At 39.6% G+C, this 23247-nt stretch overlaps 1 protein-coding gene across 1 annotated transcript in view; it reads right to left on the bottom strand.

The window, feature by feature from the left end:
* The window catches only part of TDRD9 (tudor domain containing 9), an 83313-nt gene that overhangs the window by 18618 nt on the left and 41448 nt on the right, over positions 1-23247 (bottom strand). The window contains exons 10-22 of the mRNA XM_086613633.1: positions 17219-17273; positions 16980-17064; positions 16224-16281; positions 15492-15596; positions 13966-14063; positions 13452-13583; positions 13017-13179; positions 12867-12930; positions 12298-12361; positions 6395-6439; positions 5362-5415; positions 3089-3205; positions 1389-1496 (exon numbers count right to left, since the gene is read on the bottom strand). Coding sequence (XP_086469759.1) covers positions 1389-1496; positions 3089-3205; positions 5362-5415; positions 6395-6439; positions 12298-12361; positions 12867-12930; positions 13017-13179; positions 13452-13583; positions 13966-14063; positions 15492-15596; positions 16224-16281; positions 16980-17064; positions 17219-17273 — 1148 coding nt within the window. The remainder of the gene's footprint in view (positions 1-1388; positions 1497-3088; positions 3206-5361; positions 5416-6394; positions 6440-12297; positions 12362-12866; positions 12931-13016; positions 13180-13451; positions 13584-13965; positions 14064-15491; positions 15597-16223; positions 16282-16979; positions 17065-17218; positions 17274-23247) is intronic.

Here is a 23247-nt window from a genome sequence, read left to right as displayed (position 1 = left end):
GCGTGTGCAGTCAAAAGCAAAGCAAGACTCCCGCAGCACTGGTTTACATCAGTTTAAGGCTGTAGTTCCACAACTGCTCATATGCCACTGTAGCCAGATATCTATTTCTCTACCTTTTTCTTACTCAATAATCTCTTATAGGAGATCTTGCTTTAATACAGAATTACGGAACTCCTAACTACCAAGTTCAAACTTCTGGACTTTGAACTGTTTTTCAGGGGCTATGCAACTGTCTCTTCTCTTTGGTTGTTACAACCTTAGACAGGAAAGAACACATTATGTTTAGGAAATCTTCATATGCCTTGAAGTTACAGTACTAAATCAGCTGCTGGTCAAAACCACGGTCTAGGTCAGACTGCCTCAAGACAAGATAATTTAGAGAGACCAGGGAGCGGGAGGAATAATTACCTTTTATATCTTTGACACACACCATTAGGAGCATCATATGGCTATAAGAAGAGTCTCTCAAATTGAGAGCTCGAGGAACTTGCAGCACTTGTGCCCAGGAAGATCATTCACACTGATGAAGATAGAGCAGCTACTTCTTTCTTCTTCAAGATAACAAGCAGTTGACATACGAGCCGATCAAGAGTTACATACATTAAAAGTAAGCAGCTCCCTAGATCTAACAGTTTAATCTTAATCAGTGCTGCTGTGGCAAGACTAATCTTGCCTTTATTACACAACATTGTGTTTAGTCTGTTAAGCAGGACTTTTTTTTTTTTCCTTCAATATCCTAAAACAATATGTTAAAAACTTCAAAAACACACACAAATGCGTTTGTGCACATATATTGCCATGCCAGCATCTCCTCAGTATAGAACTAGCCTCCCTTCTTGGGTAAGCAGTAAAGCACAAAAAAATTCCTTGTCAGCAAGCTTCTATGAGTTTTTCTCCTACCATTTCATCTAACTATTTTCTCTTGTGTCAATACACGTCTATTGTTTGAGGCTTACTGGTTTGTAAGTTGTTTTGTTTCAAGCGTAGCTCATAGTTATTTTGCAGTATTATACTAGTTCAGATACAACAAACATTTTCCTAGTTTAGATTGTGTACTGTTTCGCTAAATCAACAAAGCCATTTCAAACTTGCACTTACTCAATCAGATAAATCTTTTATTAGTTTAATGAAAGTTGTTTGCCTGTGCAAGACAAGCAATCAAATGCATAGGGGCAGTTCTCAGAAGGAATTCTTCCAAAATTGCCCACCCACACAATGTTTATTATATTGTTAGAAAGGGAGATGGGAGAGAAGACGACTTTCCAAGTATGGATCACAGTAGATAATTATTTCTATCTTTGCCCAAAACAGAACAAAATTTGAAAATACCGCCCGAACACTACACGTTTTTATTACTTGATTCTTTATTGTCATTCACCTTAACATACCATTACAGTTGTTTTTGGATCTTTATCAGCAAGGTCTCTCTCAGCAATTTTTTCAACACATTCTCCAAAAGTAAAGTAGTTTGGATAGAAAGCACCAGCTATTACAACCTGAAATCAAGAAAATATTTTGCAAAATACAGCAGATTATATTCAGTCTATTGAAGAGAGATACACTAGCAACTTAAAGAGATACTGACAGATCTTCATAGGAAGATCATCTTTCATCTCTTTCTAGGAATTACTGTCATTTTGGACTAAACATTAACTCATGTAAATCCTTAAAAACATACTTCTCATGAAAAGAGCTCAACTTCTGGAACAATTTTACAACATTTTAATATTTTTGTACACAGAATTGCTCTATGAAAATTGTAGTTGTTAGCTCTGATTTCAAGAAAACCTTCAATTTTAAATAAATTCACATAAAATAGCTACATGAAACTTGTTCAGTTTTCATGTTACATTTTACAGTATTTAATAATTCAGCTTTGAAAGGTTCGCTGCTTTCACAGTTAAACTAATCGCCACTGAAACAATCAATAGGTCTGTGAAAATAAAATCACTACTCATCAGTCCAAATAGGACAAGAAATGTAATCGGAAATTTGACAAAGTTACAATAGCTGAAAGGTATCTAATTTCCAGCCCCCCAATAACTAACCAAACCAGTGGTGGCCCAAATAGGGCAGTCAAAACAAGTAAAAACATCATTTTCAAAAGTATCAGTTCTTAGCCTTCCAACACAAACCATCCTACTCTAGAGTATTTTTATGACTTTAAGAAAGATTAGTCTAGATACGCAGCTTAAATAATCTCAGTATGACGCGGTTTTATTTTGATGAACTGTCAGAAGGGAAGGTGTAGATGCAAAGACGTAGTAGACTTTGTTTCCTCTTAAGATAATGAGGGGTAGCAGAGGAGACTTAAAACATTCAGTCAAGAGGACGACACATGTCCTTGTATATCTAAAACATCCTGCAAGTGTTAATGACTCCGTTAGCTGTTCATCTCTACAGGAGGAGCCAAAGCAAGGACTTCAAAGACTGATAAGGAAAACATCTTGCTATGAGGAAGGTTAATGAGATTGGAAGAATATCACAAGCATAAAGTCAGCAAGAGTCAGCAGTAACTCGGTGAAAGGTGAAGGCGGCAGGGGGAAATCACAACCACTGACTCACAGACAACCTACCCTAAACTTACCCAGACTCAAAAGGAAGGGGCAGAGGCAACGGATTGAGCACACAAGCTAATTTACATCCTAGGCGAGAGAAAACTAACCAATCATTTAAGGGAGTAACAGTGAATATGTAAATATGCTAATACATACTGGATAAATGCTCCCTGAGTCTTGGAAGGGGCATGCTCTCTTGGGACTGGCACTCATCTTTGCGCAAAAATGCAAAAAATACCTCGACTCTGTGTATATATTGGTATTTCACACACTGGGTAAACAAACCCCGGATTTGGGACAACAAATGGACAGCTGGAGGACCAACTTAGTGTCAATTCCAAACAACTAAAAATAACATTAGTTGTTTAAGTTGTCAAAAAGAATTACTTTTCTCTCCCTGCTGTAATCTCCAAATCTACAGAGAATTTTGAAAGACAAGTGTAATACTAGTCCATCAGTACTCGTATATAAAATCCAGTTATAAATTCTGTAAACGATGGCTCTCCCCTGAAGAGTCAGTGAAGCATTACCTGCAAAATGAAGAGCTGTCTGTATTCACATTCCTGATCCATAGCAGATGGTTGAGCATTAATACACATGTTAAATGCTCCGACTCGCATTTTCAACTTCTGAAATAACTCCGCCACCTGAAATGTGAACTCTAAGTTACATATGAAACAGATCAAAACCATCCGCAAACTAAAAATACCAATCTAATAGTAAAAGTCTAAATAAGCGGGCAAACTCACTTTCATTTTTAGGTGACACTAGTATGCATTTCACCTAATACATCATCTGTACTTCAGAAAATAATTTCAGTATTGACTCAAGCAGTTTTCTTGACACCTCTTTATAAAAAGTAGAATTTTGAAGTTGCAAAGCATATTATGTGCATGCGATACAGAACAAAATTAGAAAAAGAACTGAAGTAACTTTTTACAAGATGATGTACTGATTCTCCATTTAAAACATCTTGGGTTTTTATCTTAAAAAGTAAAAAAGATGCTAACATGAACCTAACTGTAGCAGTGACCACACACTGTACCCTCAGTTCAGCAGACTGTGTTGACTGAGAGAGACCAAACTCATGCCCCACAGCAGAACATGCCGTAGTAAGCTTTCAGTCCTGACCATTTCCAAGAAGCTTCCATAAGTAGCCACCGGCCCTCTGATCACACAGTGAATGCCTTCATTGTCCCAACTGATTTTGGAGCAAACGTAGAGAAGTACAGTCTGCTCAACTGCTTCATATCTACGTTTTGCTTTCTGCTGCTGGCAGTTTTAGGATACTAAAACTCCTGTTATTTTCCTCATAGAACAACTGCCATAATCAGAAACCAGCCTGTGTCACTGCCTCAGTTCTGCAAATCCACTTCCACACAAGGAATTATAAAATTAGTATCTGAAAGCATGGCAAATAAAAAACTCCAAATCTTCTTACTAAGTGTTAGCGCAGGTGTCCATTCTAAACTCCTGAACCATTATGTCGTGCACAACCTCTTCCTGAATTACCTGAAATCAGGCCAAGAGAACACCAAGTACCCAGAAGGCTATCACAAAGGACTGATACTTCAGCTCTCCATTTTTACACAATTTGCCTTTTTCTCTTCTTTTTTTCCTTCATATCAGATCTACAAGCTAAAAAACTATTGAAAACTATTGGCATTCTTAGCTGGAAGGTTGCTTACTGTGAAAAGCTTTTATTTTTCCTGTGCTTTTCGAACACAGGCCCTACATTACTCATGCCAAAGGTATGAATTGCTGTAATAATCGGCAAGGCCACGCTCTGCCAGCCAGTTATTCAGGAGTTTTACTTATTTCTGCTCTCAGTATATAACATTAAGTTTGAAACCTGTTGTTGATACAGTTTTCATTAACTGCTGCAGTAATGTCAGCAACAAAGCCCCACAAATTTTCAAGTCCAGTCCGCATTATATAACTGTATTTGCTTAAAATTGTCCTAACTATAAGATAAAAGCTATGTAACAACAAATGGCAGTCATACTCCAACCAGTGTATCTGAAGGATCTATAGAATGAGCAAATAATACTGGAGGTCTCTTAAAAAAAATGTTAAAAATACATTGAACAGTTAACAATTTAGCACCACTTTGTGGTGGAAAATTATTATTCAGTATTTGAGAGGTCTGGCTAAGAAATTTATATCCTAACAAAAGGAAAATTCCTTTTGTCTAAAGCTAGTGGTCTGTGACTGTTTCCAACCCTCATTTCTGAGCTAAAATGATACTGGATGTGCCAATCCTACAAGCTCCACCAAGAGTCATCTTCATGGTGCCAATTCTGGCTGGCAATTGACAAGTCCATCCCTCCCAGGCATGGGTATTTGCCTTATTAACATCTCAACGATTATCTGAAGTCCATTCTTCACAAGAATACACACCGGGCTTTGTTAACGTTAAAATGATTTTCCTCACTGCTTTGCTTTCTTTGAAACCGTATGTAAATGGGTTCTCTGCATCCACTGGAGAGAAAAGAGAGGAGCAGAGGGGGAAATGTTGCCCGAATGTTCCCTTCTTATGAGCATAGCTAATAAAGCTTCTGTCTGATCTGTTAAGTTGTACTTGGGAGTCCCAATATTCTCCGACAACTTTAAATACTACCATTTCTCCTCCGAAGAAGAAACAAAACCTAAAAATTCACAGTTCATTTAAAGAAAATATGCATCTATAGATATTGATAGATACCTAATAACACAGTAGGCTTATCCAAGATTTCAACATTTGTAGAAAATAAGGAAAGTTACATCATTATGCTTTTAAAAAATATTATCTATTTCATCTTACCGCTCTGATTCTACCGACATTAATACAATTTGATCGACCCCACTCAAGCTCTTCCTGGAAAAGAAAGTGAAAAACGCAAACATGAAAATTGTTAGAAACTAGTTTCTTCTACTGCTAGTAAGCTTTCTCTCATATTCTTCTGCATAGACACAAATAATATTTACACACAGCGATGGAGGAATTTGATTGGACTTCACAGCTTTCTTCGCATCCGTATCAATCGAGTATTATGACATGTATGAAAACATAAGGCAATTATATATTTGAGTAATAAACTATACTTTGGTTACCACCAGGGCAGCTGTGGGTCATCTAAATTCTTCATATAAACCCACAAGTCCAACTCTTCTGTGTTGCTACTACAGAATCTACTTTAAGATGCATGTTCCTTCCAAAAAAACCAGAACTTCTTTATCTGGATGCATAACTATCAGACAGATTCTGGCCATCTTGGCTACTCATTACAACTCATTGTATGTTCCACACTGGAGTTCATAAAGCATCTTATGCTCTGAAAGACGTAGAGAAATAAAAAGGGGTTTATCTTATTAAAAAAAAAAAAAGACTGGACAGTTATTTCAATCCTACTCTTTTTTTGTGACTAATGCACATAAAGATCTTCCATCTTTCAGGGTGGGGGTTTGTTTTTAGTTGTTTGGGTGTTGTGGTTTTTTTTTTTTTTGGGGGGGGGGGGCGGGGAGATTTGTGTTTTCTTTAAAAAGACAGAAAGAGACACTTATGCATACTAAAAATACTTTTTTCAACTACAGCTCGATTTCCATTTTCAGCTTGGATTTCAAACCCTCTAGCCACTGTTGATCCATCTGTTAAAGGGATGATACAAGGGATTGCCTTCAAATTCTCAGGACTGGATTCAAAGACTCATAAAAGCCTACACTTTTATTTACTTATGAAAAATCTTAACTATTATAAAGGAGGATTGCTAGCAAAAATTCCTTACTACAAATACAAAAAACTCCAGCACTGAAGCCACCGACCTTGAATAGAACAGCAGAAATAAAGTTTAACCAACCTTGGGATGCCTCAGCTCCCCTTTCTGTTTGCAGGTCTGCCATGCCTAACAAAGAAGCAGAGCAGTGGTCAGGCACAAACTGCAGTGCTTTAGTAATAATTACTACAAGTATTTATGTGACATTTAAAAGTATTGTTTTTTCCATACCTATACTGAAGATGATTTTTAATACCAATTTAAAAACCAGAGGTGCCCCTGAGCTAACACAGACTACAAGTCTTTGAGCACAAAAGAGTATAAGGAAATCTGAATCACAGTAATTTAGGCTGAAGGAGACTTCTTCAGATCAATTGTTCCAACATCCCACACAGCAGGGCCAACTTAGATCAGGTTTTTGAGGATCTTGTCTATAAAACCCTGAGTCACCTTGACTAACCTCATGGCTGAACCTGCTCTGAGCAGGAGACTCGACTACAGACCTCCTGAGGTCCTTTCCAGCCTTAATTATTTAATGATTCAAGTCCAATATTACGCTTGCCTGGTTGGTTCTTAAGCAGATATAAATACTTCTCACTCTTATGAATAGTCTTACTCTACCTTGTTGAGAATGGGTAAGAACTCACAGATATGAACTCACAGAATGATTCATAGAATAGAATCTATGATTCTATATGTGAGCACACAAAGTGTGTGGCTGCAAAATGTAATTCTAAGAATGCATTAACGGAAGGCTAAAAGTGTGGCAGGGTTAAAAATACTGTACCACACACACTGAAGAACAAGAATTGCTGTAGGAAGACAATTATTCTGCCTTCAGCTTAGAGGTTACGGCATGCAATGACACATCTACAGACTGAAAAGGAGTATAAGCACTATTGGATGAACTGCAGTTACACATACTGCCTCAAACCGGCCATCAGGTCCTGCAACTAAATTGCAAACACAGCATCTAGGGCACTGAATTTCTGGACATAGCTTAGAGATTCTGGATCTGGGTGTATTCCAAAACCAGACCGAGCATGTCACATTCCAAGGCTTTAAAGGAGTAAGTCCTGATTTGTGCTGGGAGAGGTACATTAGCCACCTACTAACACAGCAACATAAAACAGGCTATCCACCTAGTTTTCTGAGAGAAGATGGACTGAGTATTAAAAATAATCAACATTCATAAATAAATAGAACAACTTGGATGCTTTGATTTGATGCTGTAATAAAGCAGGCTACTTTCAGAACCCTTCTTTACTTTTGTCTCAAAGCAAGGAGAAAGTGAACTGATTCGGATGAAATTCTGACATGGATGCATCCAGAAAACAGGGTTGGAAGAGAAATTAACATACCCAGGATATGGATGAAAATAATTTTATTAGGCAACAAATCTGTGACAGATGCCTGCAGAATCAACAACTTCTAGTATGACAGCATGCCACCTCACAGTGCAATTTTCCAGCTTCCTGTGGGCACTATCAGCATAGCTAAATAGTCAGACTGCATTTCCCTACCTTGACTGAAGCTGTCTGATGTATTGATTTAAAATAATGCTTTTGACATCCACCACTTTGTGCTGGTTTTGGCTAGAGTAGAGTTAATTTTCTTCATAGCAACTAGTATGAGGCTATGTTTTGGATTTGTGATGAAGCCCATTGATAATATGGGGATGTTTTAGTTACTGCTGAGCAGTGCTTACACAGAGTCTTAAGGCCTTTTCTGCTCCTCAGGCTGCCCCACCGGTGAGAAGGCTGGGGGTGCACAAGAAGTTGGGAGGGGACACAGCTGGGACAGCTGAACCCAACTGACCAAAGGGATAGTCCATATCACGTGGCATCATGCTCAGCATATAAAGCTGGAGGAATAAGGAAGAGGAGGACGTTTGGAGTGATGGTGTTTGTCTTCCCAAGGAACCGTTAAGTGTGGTGGAGCCCTGCTTTCCTGGAGATGGCTGAACACCTGCCCACTGATGTGAAGTGGTGAATGAATTCCTTTTTCTGCTTTGCTTGCGTGTGCGGCTTTTGCTTTCCCTATTAAACTGTCTTTATCTCAACCCAGGAGTCTTCTCACTCTTACTCTTCTGATTCTCTGCTCCATCCCTCCAGGGCAGGGTGTGAGCAAGTGGCTGTGTGGTGCTTGGTTGTCAGCTGGGGTTAAACCACAAAACACTTCCATATCCAAGCCTTATAATACATCAGAAAAATAAACTCCACTTATTTGACATAATTTTTTCTTTTAAAACTTTCCCTTTTTAAAATTGTATCACTTAAACCAGGCTGATTAGGCTTTACTTCCCTGGATTCTCCTCTTTCCACTACCAAAGCTTTTGACCTTTTTAATTCCCTGCAACCTTTTCATAAGCAAGGGCTTAAAAAAAGATGTGTCAATCATTCACAGAACTTCAGCCTATCCTGAAGAAATTCTAATCTGAACCATGGAGTTTGAAAACAAGTTCTTTCCCTGTTCTTTTCTGATACTCAGCCATCCAAAATGTAAAGCTGTCATATCACTCACACATAGAGATACTGCACAGGAAGCTCTGTTTGAATGCTTGCGTTCATTCTCCAGGACAACAAACTGGTTTGTAGAAATACCACCTTCAGATTAGCAGGACACACAGGAAATACAATATACAGCAGAATAAAAGGAACTCAGAAAAGATTTCATAGATTTCATAGATTTCATAGATTTCTAGGTTGGAAAAGACCTTAGAGATCATCGAGTCCAACCATCCCTAATCCCCATTAAACCATATCCTCAAGTAGCTCATCCATCCTTTTCTTAAACACATCCAGGGATGGGGACTCAACCACCTCCCTGGGTAGCCTATTCCAGTGGCTGACAACCCTTTCAGAGAAGAAATACTTTCTAACATCCAACCTGAATCTCCCCTGACTAAGCTTATACCCATTTCCTCTTGTCCTATCACCCATCACTAATGTAAAGAGCCCTTCCCCCACCTCCTCACCATCCCTTCTCAAGTATTTGTAGGCTGTAATCAGGTCTCCCCTCAGCCTCCTCTTCTCCAGGCTAAACAGCCCCAACTCCCTCAGCCGCTCCCCATAAGTTTTATTTTCCAACCCCTTCACCAGTTTAGTCGCCCTTCTCTGGACCCGCTCCAGGAGCTCAATATCTCTCTTAAAGTGAGGGGCCCAAAACTGGACACAATATTCCAGGTGCGGCCTCACCAGTGCCGAGTACAGGGGCAGGATCACTTCCCTGCTCCTGCTGGTCACACTGTTCTTGATACACGCCAGTATCCCATTGGCCTTTTTGGCCACCTGGGCACACTGTTGGCTCATATCAAGCCGGTAGTCAACCAACACCCCCAGGTCCTTCTCCACCAGGCAGCTCTCCAGCCACTCTTCCCCGAGCCTATAGTTGGGGTTTTTATACCCCAAGTGAAGGACTCTGCACTTGGCCTTATTAAAGCTCATGCCATTGGCCTCAGCCCAACGATTCAGTCTGTTCAAATCCCTCTGAAGGGCCTCCCTACCCTCGAGCAGATCGACACAGCCTCCCAGCTTGGTGTCGTCCGCAAATTTACTGAGGGTACATTCAATCCCCTCATCCAGGTCATTGATAAAGATGTTAAACAGAACCGGACCCAGCACTGAGCCCTGGGTAACCCCACTGGTGACCGGCCTCCAGCCGGATTTAGCCCCATTTACCACCACTCTTTGGGTCCAGCCATCCAGCCAGTTTTTAACCCCACAAGATGATGCTTGATACTTAGGATCAGTGGCTACAAGTGGCATACGTGCCTGCGTAGGCTTCATAAAATTCTGACACTAGAGTACAGAAAAATGTCAGCTTTCGCCAAAGTGAAAAAAGGCCAACATACACAAAAGGGAATAAATTAAATCTGCGGCTAATGATTCTGGAGTCTCCAAAAGATTACAGAACCTGTCAAATCATCCACAGTGTGAACCATTGGATTTTGAATAGTACATTCCTCCAGCAGAAGTTTTTCCTAAGCTGCACCTGCTCCGCTTTTAGCTGCAGGGATCAACCTCTGTCCATGGCACTGGGCTCCAGAGCTGCCAAACGTACCAAAAAATCCCATTTGAACAGAATGAAATATCACAAAGTCAAAGCTATGAAGCCTGGAGAAAGGACACAAAACTCATTCTGTACCAGAATTTACCAGCTCAAACTTCCCTCAGCCAAAAGGGAGCTACCAATATCACCGTGTCTCTGGCATTTTATTTTTGATTATTACAATAAAGAGAGAAACGTCACAAAAAAGCTGTACATTTTTCAGCCCTGACTAAAGTGGATTTACGATAAACCAGAATTTCCTTTGATCATCAGTGGATTGCCTACACAAAAGTACAGTAGCAGGAAAGCCACAGCCACGTTGGAAAAGATGGCAAGTCACTGGGTCATAAATATTCACAGCCTGAGAAAAAACACCTCGGTCCTGCTTTAGGTTGACTCTAACGACCATTTACAAAGACCGCAAGCCGATGTGAATAAATAAGCTGACCTGCACCAAAACAGCATAGGTAAAAGAGGTAACTTGCTCTCACCTGTAGTGCAACTTGGTAGCTAGCAGAATGGAATGAGTTCACACCAGGACAACTCAGCGTGATTTTGTATCTATCAGTATTTGCATCAAAAATGTTCATGTGTACATCTGCTCTTATTGAGCTGAAATGGAACACTGTCCACATGACTATCATCTGGTGAAAGATGAGACTGCTCTGCAGGACAAATAAGGAACATTCTGGAAAACCTAAAACATACTCCTTACTGGAATTCTATCCCAATTACTGATAATTGCGCAAATTACAGGAGACAAGCTTACCTGTCTAGATAAATTAATAAATGCTTTATGAGATTTATTTTTTTTAAATTAATCATCTTTTAATTCAATAGTATTCAAGCACCTCCAAGGTTGATGAAAAACATCTTGCCCCCCAAAATGGTATTCTCCTAAAAAATTCTGGTTTATTAGGAAGCAGAACTCAGTGTGATTAAAGACTTTCCTGAACCACTAAAGCCTGTATGTTCTTGGTATGTGTAATTTGGAAGACAAGTGTGCAGCACATACAAATTTCTTGCTGCCCATGACAGGGGTTTTTATCTTTGCCTCCTAGAAAGGCTCGGATACAATTTGGAAAGAAGTCTTGAAGCAGCGCAGATGTAGACAAACTATTAAGACATAGGAAAATAAACCAAGCAGACCTTCAAGAGAAGCATGAGAAGGCACAGCATCAGTATTACAGCTCAGAAGACTTCAATCTCATAACAAGATTTGTAACAGCTGCAGTGGGATCCTCAGCAGCACACAAAGAGCAGACTGGCTACATTAGAAACTTCTTCAGCACCTCCAGTTACTAATTCCAGAAGCTTCATTCTGCGTACTGGTTAGCCACCACTTGTTCTGTTGGGGGCAATGAGGTATCAGTTTTATAGTAGCTGGAATGACACAGGTAAACCTTCACGGACTGGAAAGAATCTGTCGTCCCATGTAAAACAGCTCCTTTATTGAAAGGATCACAGGCAGTCAAGAGAATCTAAGCCTCTGATTCCCATCTTGTTCAAAATCTGCTCCTACTTCTAGCACACAGAAGACTGACATAAGCAGCATGCTCTCATTCTTTCTCCACTCTTTGTGCTGTTTTCCATGTGCTTAGTAGAACAAATACCTCAAAAGCCATAAGAGACTGAAAAGTAGGGAACATACCCAGAAACTGAGCCTTGCAACCCATTTTTACCCATTTCTTGCCACCTTACTTTGGTGCAAACTTGTGCAGCTCCTTCACAGTGGTAAAAATGAACTCCTCAGAACTAACAGTGTTATACAGTAGGACACAGCCTTCAAGAAGTATCACTCAGTAACTAGGAGTAATGTGAAAGTTTTCACAACTTTTAACTCCAAAGCACAAACGCTGCACTGATCCTACACAGGTGAGAAGCTCCATCTTGGTCTATCAGATTTCACTGGAAGATAAACCAGAAAAAAGACTTACCTTGAATGCATTCACAATTGCAATACAGTCACTCTTACTACTCCCAGCAAAAAACAGTTTGCTCCTAGAAATGCAAACAAAAAGAACTATCAACAGGGTTGGTTTTTTTTTCCAAATATTGAATGCATTATACAGCTCAGAATGCTCCACTACTAACACTTTCCAGGACTTCAATAAATAAGGTCAATACATTTATTGTAATTATTTGTTCTTATTCACATTTCCTTGCTGAAGGTAAACCTCTGTGAGCAGCAGAGCAAAAATTTTTTTTATTACTATTTTAAAAATGCATTTTAACAGACACTGTCACATGTTCACATCAGAAAGGCAAAGCTGAAGAATCAGGACTTGCACTCACAAAAGGATCAGTTAGCTCTGTGATACTAAAATATATTTCTATGTGAACTAACTAGTATCTCAGCTGCCCTGGAAAAGCTTTTTTTTTTTTTTGCACTGCTTGGCACTTCGACAGAAAATCAGACTCATGACATGAAACATTACATTTAGTGGTCAACTTAGTCCTCTGTCCCCAAATGTAGTCAGGAGTTGTAAAACATCTAGGGTAATACCTGTATTCATTGACACGCTGTTTGAAAGGTAATGCAAAAAAATTCCGCAAAGAGAGTGCTGCAGCTGTAACAAAAACAAATCAAAATGAAAACGTGCAAATCACTTGTTTTTGCAAAAATGTTGTTCTCACATGTTGTTCTTTCAGTTACCTATAATGAGGCATTCTTCTAAGCACCCGAAGACATGCCCAAGGACTATCAGTTTTCCAAGATGCAGATCCACTGGCAAGTGGACCAATACTCGCCCTAAGAAAGTCAGCTCACCATCATGTGGATCTTCGTCTGTTTCTGCACAAGTTGTAAGTGCTCCCAGCTAGAGAAATAAAAATTTATTCAGTTGTAAAAGTTGATGAAGTAAATATAAGACCAGTTTGTAAGAAAAGAAGACAAAAAGCAAGCAATTATCTCAAAGCAACATCAATTAGTATAAAAAAATCAAAGTTCTTAAATAAATTTTCAAAGCCTAGTATTTTGAAAGCAAAGCTTCTACTAGATATAATGGGTATAAAAGCAAGCTACTGTCCACAAATATAATTTCTCATGCACTTAATACTTTGATTTTAACACCATTAATAGAATGCCTACCTCTTTCAACTGACGTATGGCACGTTCAATGCCACTTGCGCTGGGTGGAGAAAGAGCTGTTGCCAGTAAGTCTTTTGGTCTCCCCATATCAAGCTGTTTTATTTTTAAGACTGTAGGTCCCAATGGACAACACTGAAGGGAAGACAACATTATTGTTACTTTCCTCCCCCATGGGAAGTGTGACACAGTGTTTCATAAGAAAAATAAGTTAAAGTTTACAATTTAGTAAAACCTGAAATTCATTTTGTGTAACTAAGGATATCTTTCTTTTGAACAGATTGCTTATTTCTAATCCACATCCATTTCACTGCTATAATGCATCTCTTTCTATGAAGAAAACCATGTGGAATGGTCTTTGTCAATTACTTCTCGAGTTCTATTCAGTGTTACAGTTATTAGTAACTACTAAAATTGTACACTGTCTTCAGGAAAAGTAAAGCAAAACTTCTTTTTATTGTCTCTGCTATGACCACATACACTAAAAAAACCTCCTAATGTTCCCCAGAAGTCTTACCAGTATCCCAGGTACTGACTTCTCTGGAATAAAGTCTGTCCAGAAGTCCTTGTGTACAAGCCTGTAACAATACCCTTGGGAAACACGTCCAGCACGACCTTTACACAAAAGAACAAATCGCCCATTTGTAAACTGCCCAAGTTTCAGGCTGTTCAAAACCCATCTATCTACAAGCCTTCGGAGCAGCTGAGCAGCATGCAACAGCTGATGCTGCAGGCTGACCTGTATTTTGCTCTCTTGCAGCAGACAGGCTCGGTGGAGACATTCTCTCCATCCTTCCCTACACAAGAATGAGATGAAATAATTTTCCTTTCGAAGCAGCAGCAACTAACAAAAGTTACTGAAGCATTTCACCCAAATACCTTTCACATAACTGCCCTCAAATTAGCATCCATCTTTCTCAGTTGAAAAGACATGACAAATCCTGGGCTAAAACACACTTCCTCAAAACCAGGAAAAGGCAAGTCCTACCAAATCTAAATTGAATATAGATAAATAAGGCTAAATAAAAAAGTTTTAGCATATATCCAAACTGAAGATTCTATATGCACAGTAAATATGCTTTGAGTTTGTATGCCTTTACACAATGAATATACTCAGATTTCCTATTTGACTCTATAGCTATCAAAGATCTTCTATATAATCAACTTCTAAGATACCACAATGAACAGCAAAACATCTTTATGATCCACTATTTATAGAAAACACACTGATTCAGAAAGTCTACCTTCACAAATCCAAACACCATTCACTTCGACAAACTAAAGGATACTCCACTGGAGAATTGGGCCATATTTTAAAATCATATGCATAACAAGTCCAAGTCTGCTATTCAAAATACCGGTTCTGTATTGGCTGGTTGTCATAACCTACACCGACCCAGAACCAAATAGAAATAAAGCTGTAATGGTGAAGTCCTCATAATATTTAAAAATGATGGTATTTTTATATCTAAAGAGATCGTTATTAATTTATTTAGTACTCTTTGACTGAAACAAAAATATTTTAGTATTTAATAAGAATACTGTCTTACTAGAAGAGCTGATACGAAATCTTATCCAACCTTGTGCTAGAAACTCTGGTCTACACTAGGGACACTGTCGTGAATATTTCACCTGATTTAAGAGTGACAAATAGACATGAAAGTTTCTTTTACTGCTGAAATTCACAAGCAGTTAATAAATACCTATCAGTACCTGTCTCTTTTTAAAAACAGCTCATGATAAAAAAAAATAACTAGTAAATAACAAAGAATTCTCTTAAGTTTTATGGTCAATAATTTTAATATTTTTCAAAAAAGTACAAAACATTTCTCTGGAAAAATACTTGAACAAAATAAAACAGCCAGGCATAGTTGTTTAATCACATTTTAATATCCTGACACAGTAAGGAATTATGTTTTTGTATAAACTATTCATGGCAAAAATAATCCATGCTTTTTATTGTTAATAAAATGAAAAGTAACGTAGAACTCTCCATGAAGTTTAGCTTCTAAAATTCCCTTCCATTACTTACTGTCATCTTACCTTTTCTTTGATTACAGTTTGTTTTAGGTGCCCAGCAAAGTCTCAAACTTTGGTAATTCGTTTCCTCATCACAAACCAAAGTTCTAGTCAAGCAGAAATCTATCACTGCAAGTAAGAAAAAAAACCTAGTAGTATTACCAAACAATTTATCCTCATGGCACTGGAAATAATACTGGTTGATTCTGTGTTATCACAAAAGGAAAGTTTCAATTATTTGAAAACCAATAAGGAGAACACTAGATTATTATAAGCAACCAGACCTTGGATACTCTGAATTCTAATGAGCTGTAAATAGATTTTAACATAACTATAATAAACAGCGCAGATTACAAGCATTAAAAGGCACTCATTTCTGCATTTAGGCATTCTATATCAGAATTAGATTAATCCGATGCAATTATTTCAAAATACAGTCAGAATGTGAATAAGAAGCTTAAGGTACTTGTAACATGAGGTCTGATTCTGCTCGTTACTGCATTTAAAATTATTTTCCCCCCTCCAGTAAAGATTAAAATCAACATCCCACTCAGCAGCTCTACTATTTGTTTATATATTCAGATTTAAAACTGCTCCCTATTGTGAAAAAAATAAATTCATCAACAACTGTCAAAATTAAACTTCAACAGCAATGCTCTGTAAAACAGTGACATGTTATGCAGATTTAGGCTAGCACAAGTAAGGAAAACATTACAAATGCAGTGTATAAACAACAACAAGATTTAGATGACTTACCATATTTAACGTCAGGAACTGTTACAGAGCTCTCAGCTATATTTGTAGACAGAATAACCTGAGTTTTGAAGCAAAAAAATGAGCAACAAACACATAAAGAAAAATTACTCAGATTAATGTTTCTACATGAAAACACCAACTTGCTATGAAGAAATATAAATGTAATGGCAACATAGTATTTCTGCTCTGCATATAAAGAAAGCAATACAACACAAGAAAACTTGTATTTTCTTTTCCTAAGATCAGAAAAGAAAAATAAAATAGTATAATACATGACAACGTAGAGAAAGAAAGGAAGTATTTCTTTATTCCTTTGTCATAACAAAACATCACATTATTAGCAGAGATAAAGAAAACCAAGACAGTAGCCAAAATGCGGGGGTACAAAGCAAGTGAGACTCTCCCATACTGGAGGACCACTTTGCCATGCAGTACCACGAGCAGCACACTACTGTCACGCGGATGCAAGACTCGACATGCACAAACTGCTGTGAAGGATAAAACCAGAGTTACACAAGAACTTAAGGATAACTTCCTGTTATTGCACTTCTCGAGGTTTAAACGCCAGTTAAAGCAACAGCTTGGTTAAGAAAAGCAATCAGTTTACATCTTGAAAAAACGAAAGTGCTTTGCCTTCAAACACTGGTTTGAGTTGGCACAGCTAATATTCATTTACATACATTATTATTTGCTATTATTACTCTAGCAAAAGGTTTCACACACTTAATAAAAAAGTAATGATTAAACGATATTTACTTTTCTGTAGCCAGGAGCTGTAGTCAAAAACACACTACTTTGTTCCTCTAATGACAAAGTTGAGTGAAGTGGGTACACTTGCCACCTAAAGAAAATATATTGGTGAAATATTTACTGGTGCAAGAACATAAAAATCAGTTACACCTCTGTGCTGAATCGTATTATGTACTTAGAACTCATACAGCTGAAGGATTCATGTTCAAGTTTAACTGAACTGAAACAAGTGTGGTCTAACTTACCTTTTGTTAAACATATTTGAAAGACATGAATGCATGTAGCTTATCTCACTCAAACCTATGGAGAAAAAAGTAATCAAGAGTTTGCTTTCTTTTTAGTAATCACTACCAATTTTAAAAGCGATTCTCACGTCTACTTAAATTCTTAATTGACTTTCATTACTACCTCCTTTTCACCACATAATAAAAGAGTAGAAGAGTTAAACAGTAGCTGTAATAATGAGTCATTGAAACACTAAGAGTAATTAATTTTCCAAGAGTAATTTTGCATAATTTTACAGTTACTAAAGTGGCAATATCAGATATAAAGGCCATCTGCAAGCATCCCATTATCAGCCCTTCTTTCAGTTCCTTACACCTGCCAACACTGACCACATGCTGAATATCTGGTATTTCAGAGTAAACTGGGTATTTCAGCCTGTTGTGGTTTAGGTGGCTCCGGCAATTAAACTCCACACAGCCGCTTGCTCACCCGCCCCACCCCCCCGGGATGGGGAAGAGAATTAAAGGAGAAAAAGGAGAGAGACCCGTGGGTTGAGATAAGAACAATTTAATACTACTACTACTTATATATTAATACACGCATATATGTACAATGATAAATATATACGAACGAGTGATGCACGGTGTAATTGCTCACCACTCCTTGACCAAGGCCTGTCTCATCCGGAACTACTGATCCCGAAACAGTTAAGTCCTGATACCACAATCCCAGAGGAGTGAGAGGCCCGAAAATAGAGAGCGAGAAAGACAGAGCACTCCAAGAGTCCAAGAGTGAGAGTCTCGGAAGAGCAAAGGCTTGTCGTTGGTCATACAAAATAATTCTTCTTCCAGGTCACTTGATAGAGAGGGTTAACAATGACAGAGAGGGTTAACAATCTGGCTATAATCTGGAATATGCATTCTCCAGAAACCCACACCACCTAAGAAAAGCTTGTGCTTCCTTTTTGTTGGTTGGTGGAGACAGCTGTTATTTTATTAATCACATCCATTGGAATCCGACGGCACTTGTCTTACCATTTGATTCCTAAAAAAAAAAAAATCAATCTCCCGGGTAGGTCCCTTGACCTTACTTTGTTTTATGGCAAAACCAGCTTTCAGAAGGATCTCAACTGTTTTCTCACCTTTCTTGAAAACTTCTTCTGCTGTGTTGCCCCGGACAATGATATGGAATACTTACTGGTCAGTTTGACCCTCAATCCTAAGTCTAAGTACAAATCACAAGGAGAGTCATGGACCCCCTGTCCCGGCCGTGCTCCCCCCTATCCTGTTGTGCTCCTGCACACTGGCAAGAACACGGCAGCTGAAAAGTCCTTGAGACCTCAATGCCAACTACAAACATCAGTGCGCTGTCAGCGTTCTTCTCAGAGCAAGTCCCAGACTAAAATCAAAACATGAAGCTCTTCTAGCTGCTAAAAAGAAGAGCTGACTCTGTCCCAGCTGAAACCAGGACACAGCCAAAACATGCCCTTTTCAAGAGCAGGGCCAAGGAAAAAAAAAAAAAGTTATTTCTGCCTTACCCTTACTTTGGCAGTTCCAGTGCCCATTCTTTGGGGCATGGATTTCACATCTGCCAGGGAAAATTGTACAATTAAGGGATTTTTGCTGTCTTCTTGAATACTTCCAGAAGTGTAAACCTTTCTGAGAAGCCTAGTTTACTTCTCACTGAGACTTCAACTCCAAAAGTCCCATTTTCAAAACTCTGTTCAACACTGAGCTTCCCCAGTTGGATATTAAAAATGAAATTATTCTGTAACTGCAGTACAGGATTGCTGCAATTTTCAGTGAGGCTAAATGCAGTCTGAATGCCTGGATGTGAAAATTCTTGCACTCTTTAGTTGACTATTACTTGACTTCAGAAGTGAGAAGGAAGGACGACAAATATAAGTGGAGAAAGAGAGGTATTTTCAGGAAAGATATGAGAGAAGAATAACTTAAATGAGAGGAAAGAAGGATATGTGATAGGTGGGAAGGCATGATCAAGTTAAGGTAAGCAAGGAAAAAAGGCCAGAAAGCAAGAAACTGGGGCAAGAAAAGGTGAAACAGATTCAACAAGAAATCAACATGGTAATAATACAAGGTCAGCTAGGAAAAGAAATCTCCAGAGAACGCGGAGATTATTCAACTGCTAATCAAGACTGAAACTGGAAAATGAGGGGAAGTGATTATAGGTAAGGGAAATAAAAGAAGTCAGGGTTGTTGAGAGAACAGGTGAGTTGGAGGAGTCAGAAAAAAAAAAACGCGGTGAGGCAATCAGAGGGAAATTTAAAAGTTTCAGAGATGTGTTTTGTGTGAGGCTACTACAGGGGAAAGCAATGTCATTAAACCTAAAAAAAGACAGCTAGGAAGCCTAATTTACATCACAGCTCATAATGAAGTAAGAGTACTTGAGAATGCAAATAACTGGCCAAATAACAAAATAGTGACTAGCACAATAATGAAGCAATTAACAAAGCTCGAAGTGAAACACCTTTGCACTGTAGAGAAAAACATGCAGACTGGGAAATGTAAAAACAGTACCACTTTTTAAGATTATTATAACACAGAAAAAAAAGGTGTCTGTTCATGAATTAATTGGTATGTAATTAAAGAAAGAGCGAAAACACCATGATATGGTCTGTTTGGACACGGCCTGCCAGATCTGCTCGATCCCACTAGGTGCTGGTCGACTATCTCGCTGTCTACTGCTTCATACTTGCCATACTGCCTGGTGACATATCTGAGTAAGATATCAAAGCTGTAATTCGATTTAAGTGTTAAAAACAATTAAAAGAAGCTTGACACATGGTTGGCAGAAGCTAACTCTGCATAACCAATACTAATATTATTAATCAGTCTAGTAATTATTGACTAGACACAGCAAGTAGTTATCTGCTGCCCAGTTCTAGAAGTGACAAGAGCTGATCACGTCACCTGCAGAACAAAAGGATACAACCAGGAGAAATAGATCTTGGAATGAAAAAGTAACTAGCAACTAAATCTGTTTGGCAAACCTACCAGGACAATAAGGAGAGTGGGGCATGGGGAAGTGCGAAACAAAACACAAAACAGAGATTGACACAAGTAGAACAGATAAGAGCTTAGGACAGTAACAGCAGAATCCCTTTGAAAGAAAACCCTAAAGCTTTAAGCTATGCACTTCCTGCCATCAGCAAGCCCACACCAAGCACAGAGAAATCAGGCTACCACCATCTTCTGCAAGCTCCTGAAGTGGATGACAACCTACTGTTGCTTTCATGTAGCCCGTCAGCTAGTCTGGCAGAAACACATCTTATACTTGAAGGCGTAGTTCAGTGATGATTCAGTCAACATAGTCTGACCTCTTTTTCCAATCTGTCCTTTAGAAAGTCTGAAGAATTACACATCAATGTAACACTAAGGCTGCCACATCAAGCACTCAAACAGAAAACCGCCATCATTAAGACTGGTTATGCAAACTTAATGCAGCCCACTGGGAACATATTTCTGCATAAATGTTAAAAATAAATAAATCACCGTACAGTTTAACATGGCACTTTATATCACCTAGTACCTAAGGACGGACTAGCTCTGGTATCAAAGGAGAGCTGAGTATCGAAGAATATTTCATAGAATAGTTAGGGTTGGAAGGGACCTTTAAAGATCATCTAGTCCAACCCCGCTGCAGTGAGCAGGGACACACACCTTCAACTAGACCAGGTTCCTCAGAGCCCTGTCCAACCCGACCTTGAAAACTTCCAGGGATGGAGCATCTACCACCTCTTTGGGCAACCTGTGTCAGTGTTTCACCACTCTCACTGTAAAAAATTTCTTCCTTATATCTAGTCTGAATCTACTGTCTTTCAGTTTAAAACCATTGACTCTTGGTCCTATCGCAACAGGACAGGTGCTAAAAAGTTTGTCCCCAACTTTCTTATAAGCCCCCTTTAAATACTGGAAGGCTGCTACAAGGTCTCTGTGGAGCCTTCTCTTCTCCAGGCTGAACAAACCCAACTCTCTCAGCCTGTCTTCATAGGAGAGGTGTTCCACTCCCTGATCATTTTTGTGGCCTTCCTCTGAACCTGCTCCATGTCTTTTCTGTGCTGAGAAAGCCAGAGCTGAACGCAGTATTCCAGGTGGGGTCTCACAAGAGCAGAGTAGAGGGGCAGGATCACCTCCCTTGACCTGCTGGCCACGCTTCTTTGGATGCAGCCCAGGATGCAGTTGGCTTTCTGGGCTGCAAGTGCACATTGCTGGCTCATGTCCAGCTTTTCATCCACCTGCACCCCGAAGTCCTTCTCTTCAGGGCTGCTTGCAATCCCTTCATCCCGCAGCCTGAACTGATACCAGGGATTGTCGCGACTCAGGTGCAGGACCTTGCACTTGGCCTTGTTGAACCTCATGAGGTTAACAAGGGCCCACTTCTTCAGCTTGTCCAGGTCCCTCTGGATGGCTTCCCATCCCTCAGGCATGTCAACTGGACCACTCAGCTTGGCGTCATCTGCAAACCTGCTGAGAGTACACTTGAGCCCACTGCCCATGTCATTGATGAAGATATTAAACAGTACTGGTCCCAGTATGGACCCCTGAGGAACACCATTTGTCACTGATCTTCATCTAGGCATCGAGCTGTTGACCACTACCTTCTGGACGTGACCATCCATCCAATTCCTCATCCACCAAACAGTCCATCCATCAAATCCGTATCTCTCAAATTTAGAGAGAAGGATGTTGTGGGGGACCGTGTCAAAGGCCTTACAGAAGCCCAGACAGACGACATCAGTAGCCTTTCCACTGTCCACTGATGTAGTCACTCCATCACAGAAGGCCACTAGGCTGGCCAGGCAGGACTTACCCTTGGTGAAGCCATGCTAGCTGTCTCAAACCACCTCCCTGCCCTCCAGGTGCCTTAGCGTAGTTTCTAGGAGAATCTGTCCCATGATTTTCCCAGACAGAGAGGTAAGGCTGATAGGTCGGTAGTTCCCAAGGTCGTCCTTTCTATCTTTTTTAAAAATAGGTGCAATGCTTCCCTTTTTCCCGTCACCAGAACTTCATCTGACTGCCATGACTTTTCAAATATCATGGAGAGTGTCTTGACAACTGCATCAGCCAATTCCCTTAGGACTCCAGGATGCATCTTGTCAGGTCTTAGACTGACTTAGTCATACACAGACTTAGATATGTTCAGGCTCCTCAGATCATGAACCTGATCTTCTTTTACAGTGGGAGGGACTTTGCTCTCCCAGTCTCTGCCTTTCAGTCCATCCATTCAAGAGGTCAAGGAAGAGAGGTTGTCAGCAAAGACTGAGGCAAAAAATGTTGCTGAGTACTTCAGCCTTCTCCTCATCCGTTGTTACCAGTTTGACCGTCTTGTTCATCGGGGGGAGTCCACTTTCTTTGACCTCCCTTTTCCGGCTGACATACCTACAGAAGTCCTTCTATTTATTCTTTGCATCCCTTGCCAAGTTCAGCTCCAGTCATGCCTTGGTCTCCCTGACCCCATCTCTACACAAACAGGCAGTGTCCCTGTACTCTTCTCAGAATACATGTTCCTGCTTCCACTGCCTGTGCATTTCCTTCTCGCCCTTTAGTTTGACCAGTGAGTCTTGACTCAGCCATGCAGGTCTCTTGCCTTCCTTGCCTGATTTCTTACACCCGAGGATTGAAAGCTCTTGTGCCCTACGGAAAGCATCCTTAAAGATCTGCCAGCTCTGTTCTGCTCCCTTGTCCCTGAGGGTAGCTTCCCAGGAGGTCCTATTTACTAACTCCTTGAAGAGCAGATTTTAATCCTTAAAGAATTAAACTCAGTAACAAAAAAAATTAAGCACTGAACAAGACATGCAGTTACAACAGGAAGGGAAAATATGGCATCCTACTCGAGACAGCTGCAGCTGCTCTATGGAAGTGGATTCTGCCCCATCACAGAGATCCACAAAAACAGTGGGCAAAACTCGCTTAACAGTACTCCTCAGCATGGCACTACTCTTTCTAGCTCCTGATGCCTACTCAGCTTGAAATGTCAATGGGAGTGTTATTTTGAATGTACAAAATGCTATGTAATTGTAAGCGCTCAA

The sequence above is a fragment of the Tauraco erythrolophus genome, chromosome 6 (assembly GCF_009769465.1).
Source record: "Tauraco erythrolophus isolate bTauEry1 chromosome 6, bTauEry1.pri, whole genome shotgun sequence".
Taxonomy (NCBI): Eukaryota; Metazoa; Chordata; class Aves; order Musophagiformes; family Musophagidae; genus Tauraco; species Tauraco erythrolophus.
Note: the sequence above shows the minus strand (reverse complement) of the source record. Positions and strands in the feature narration are given on the sequence as shown.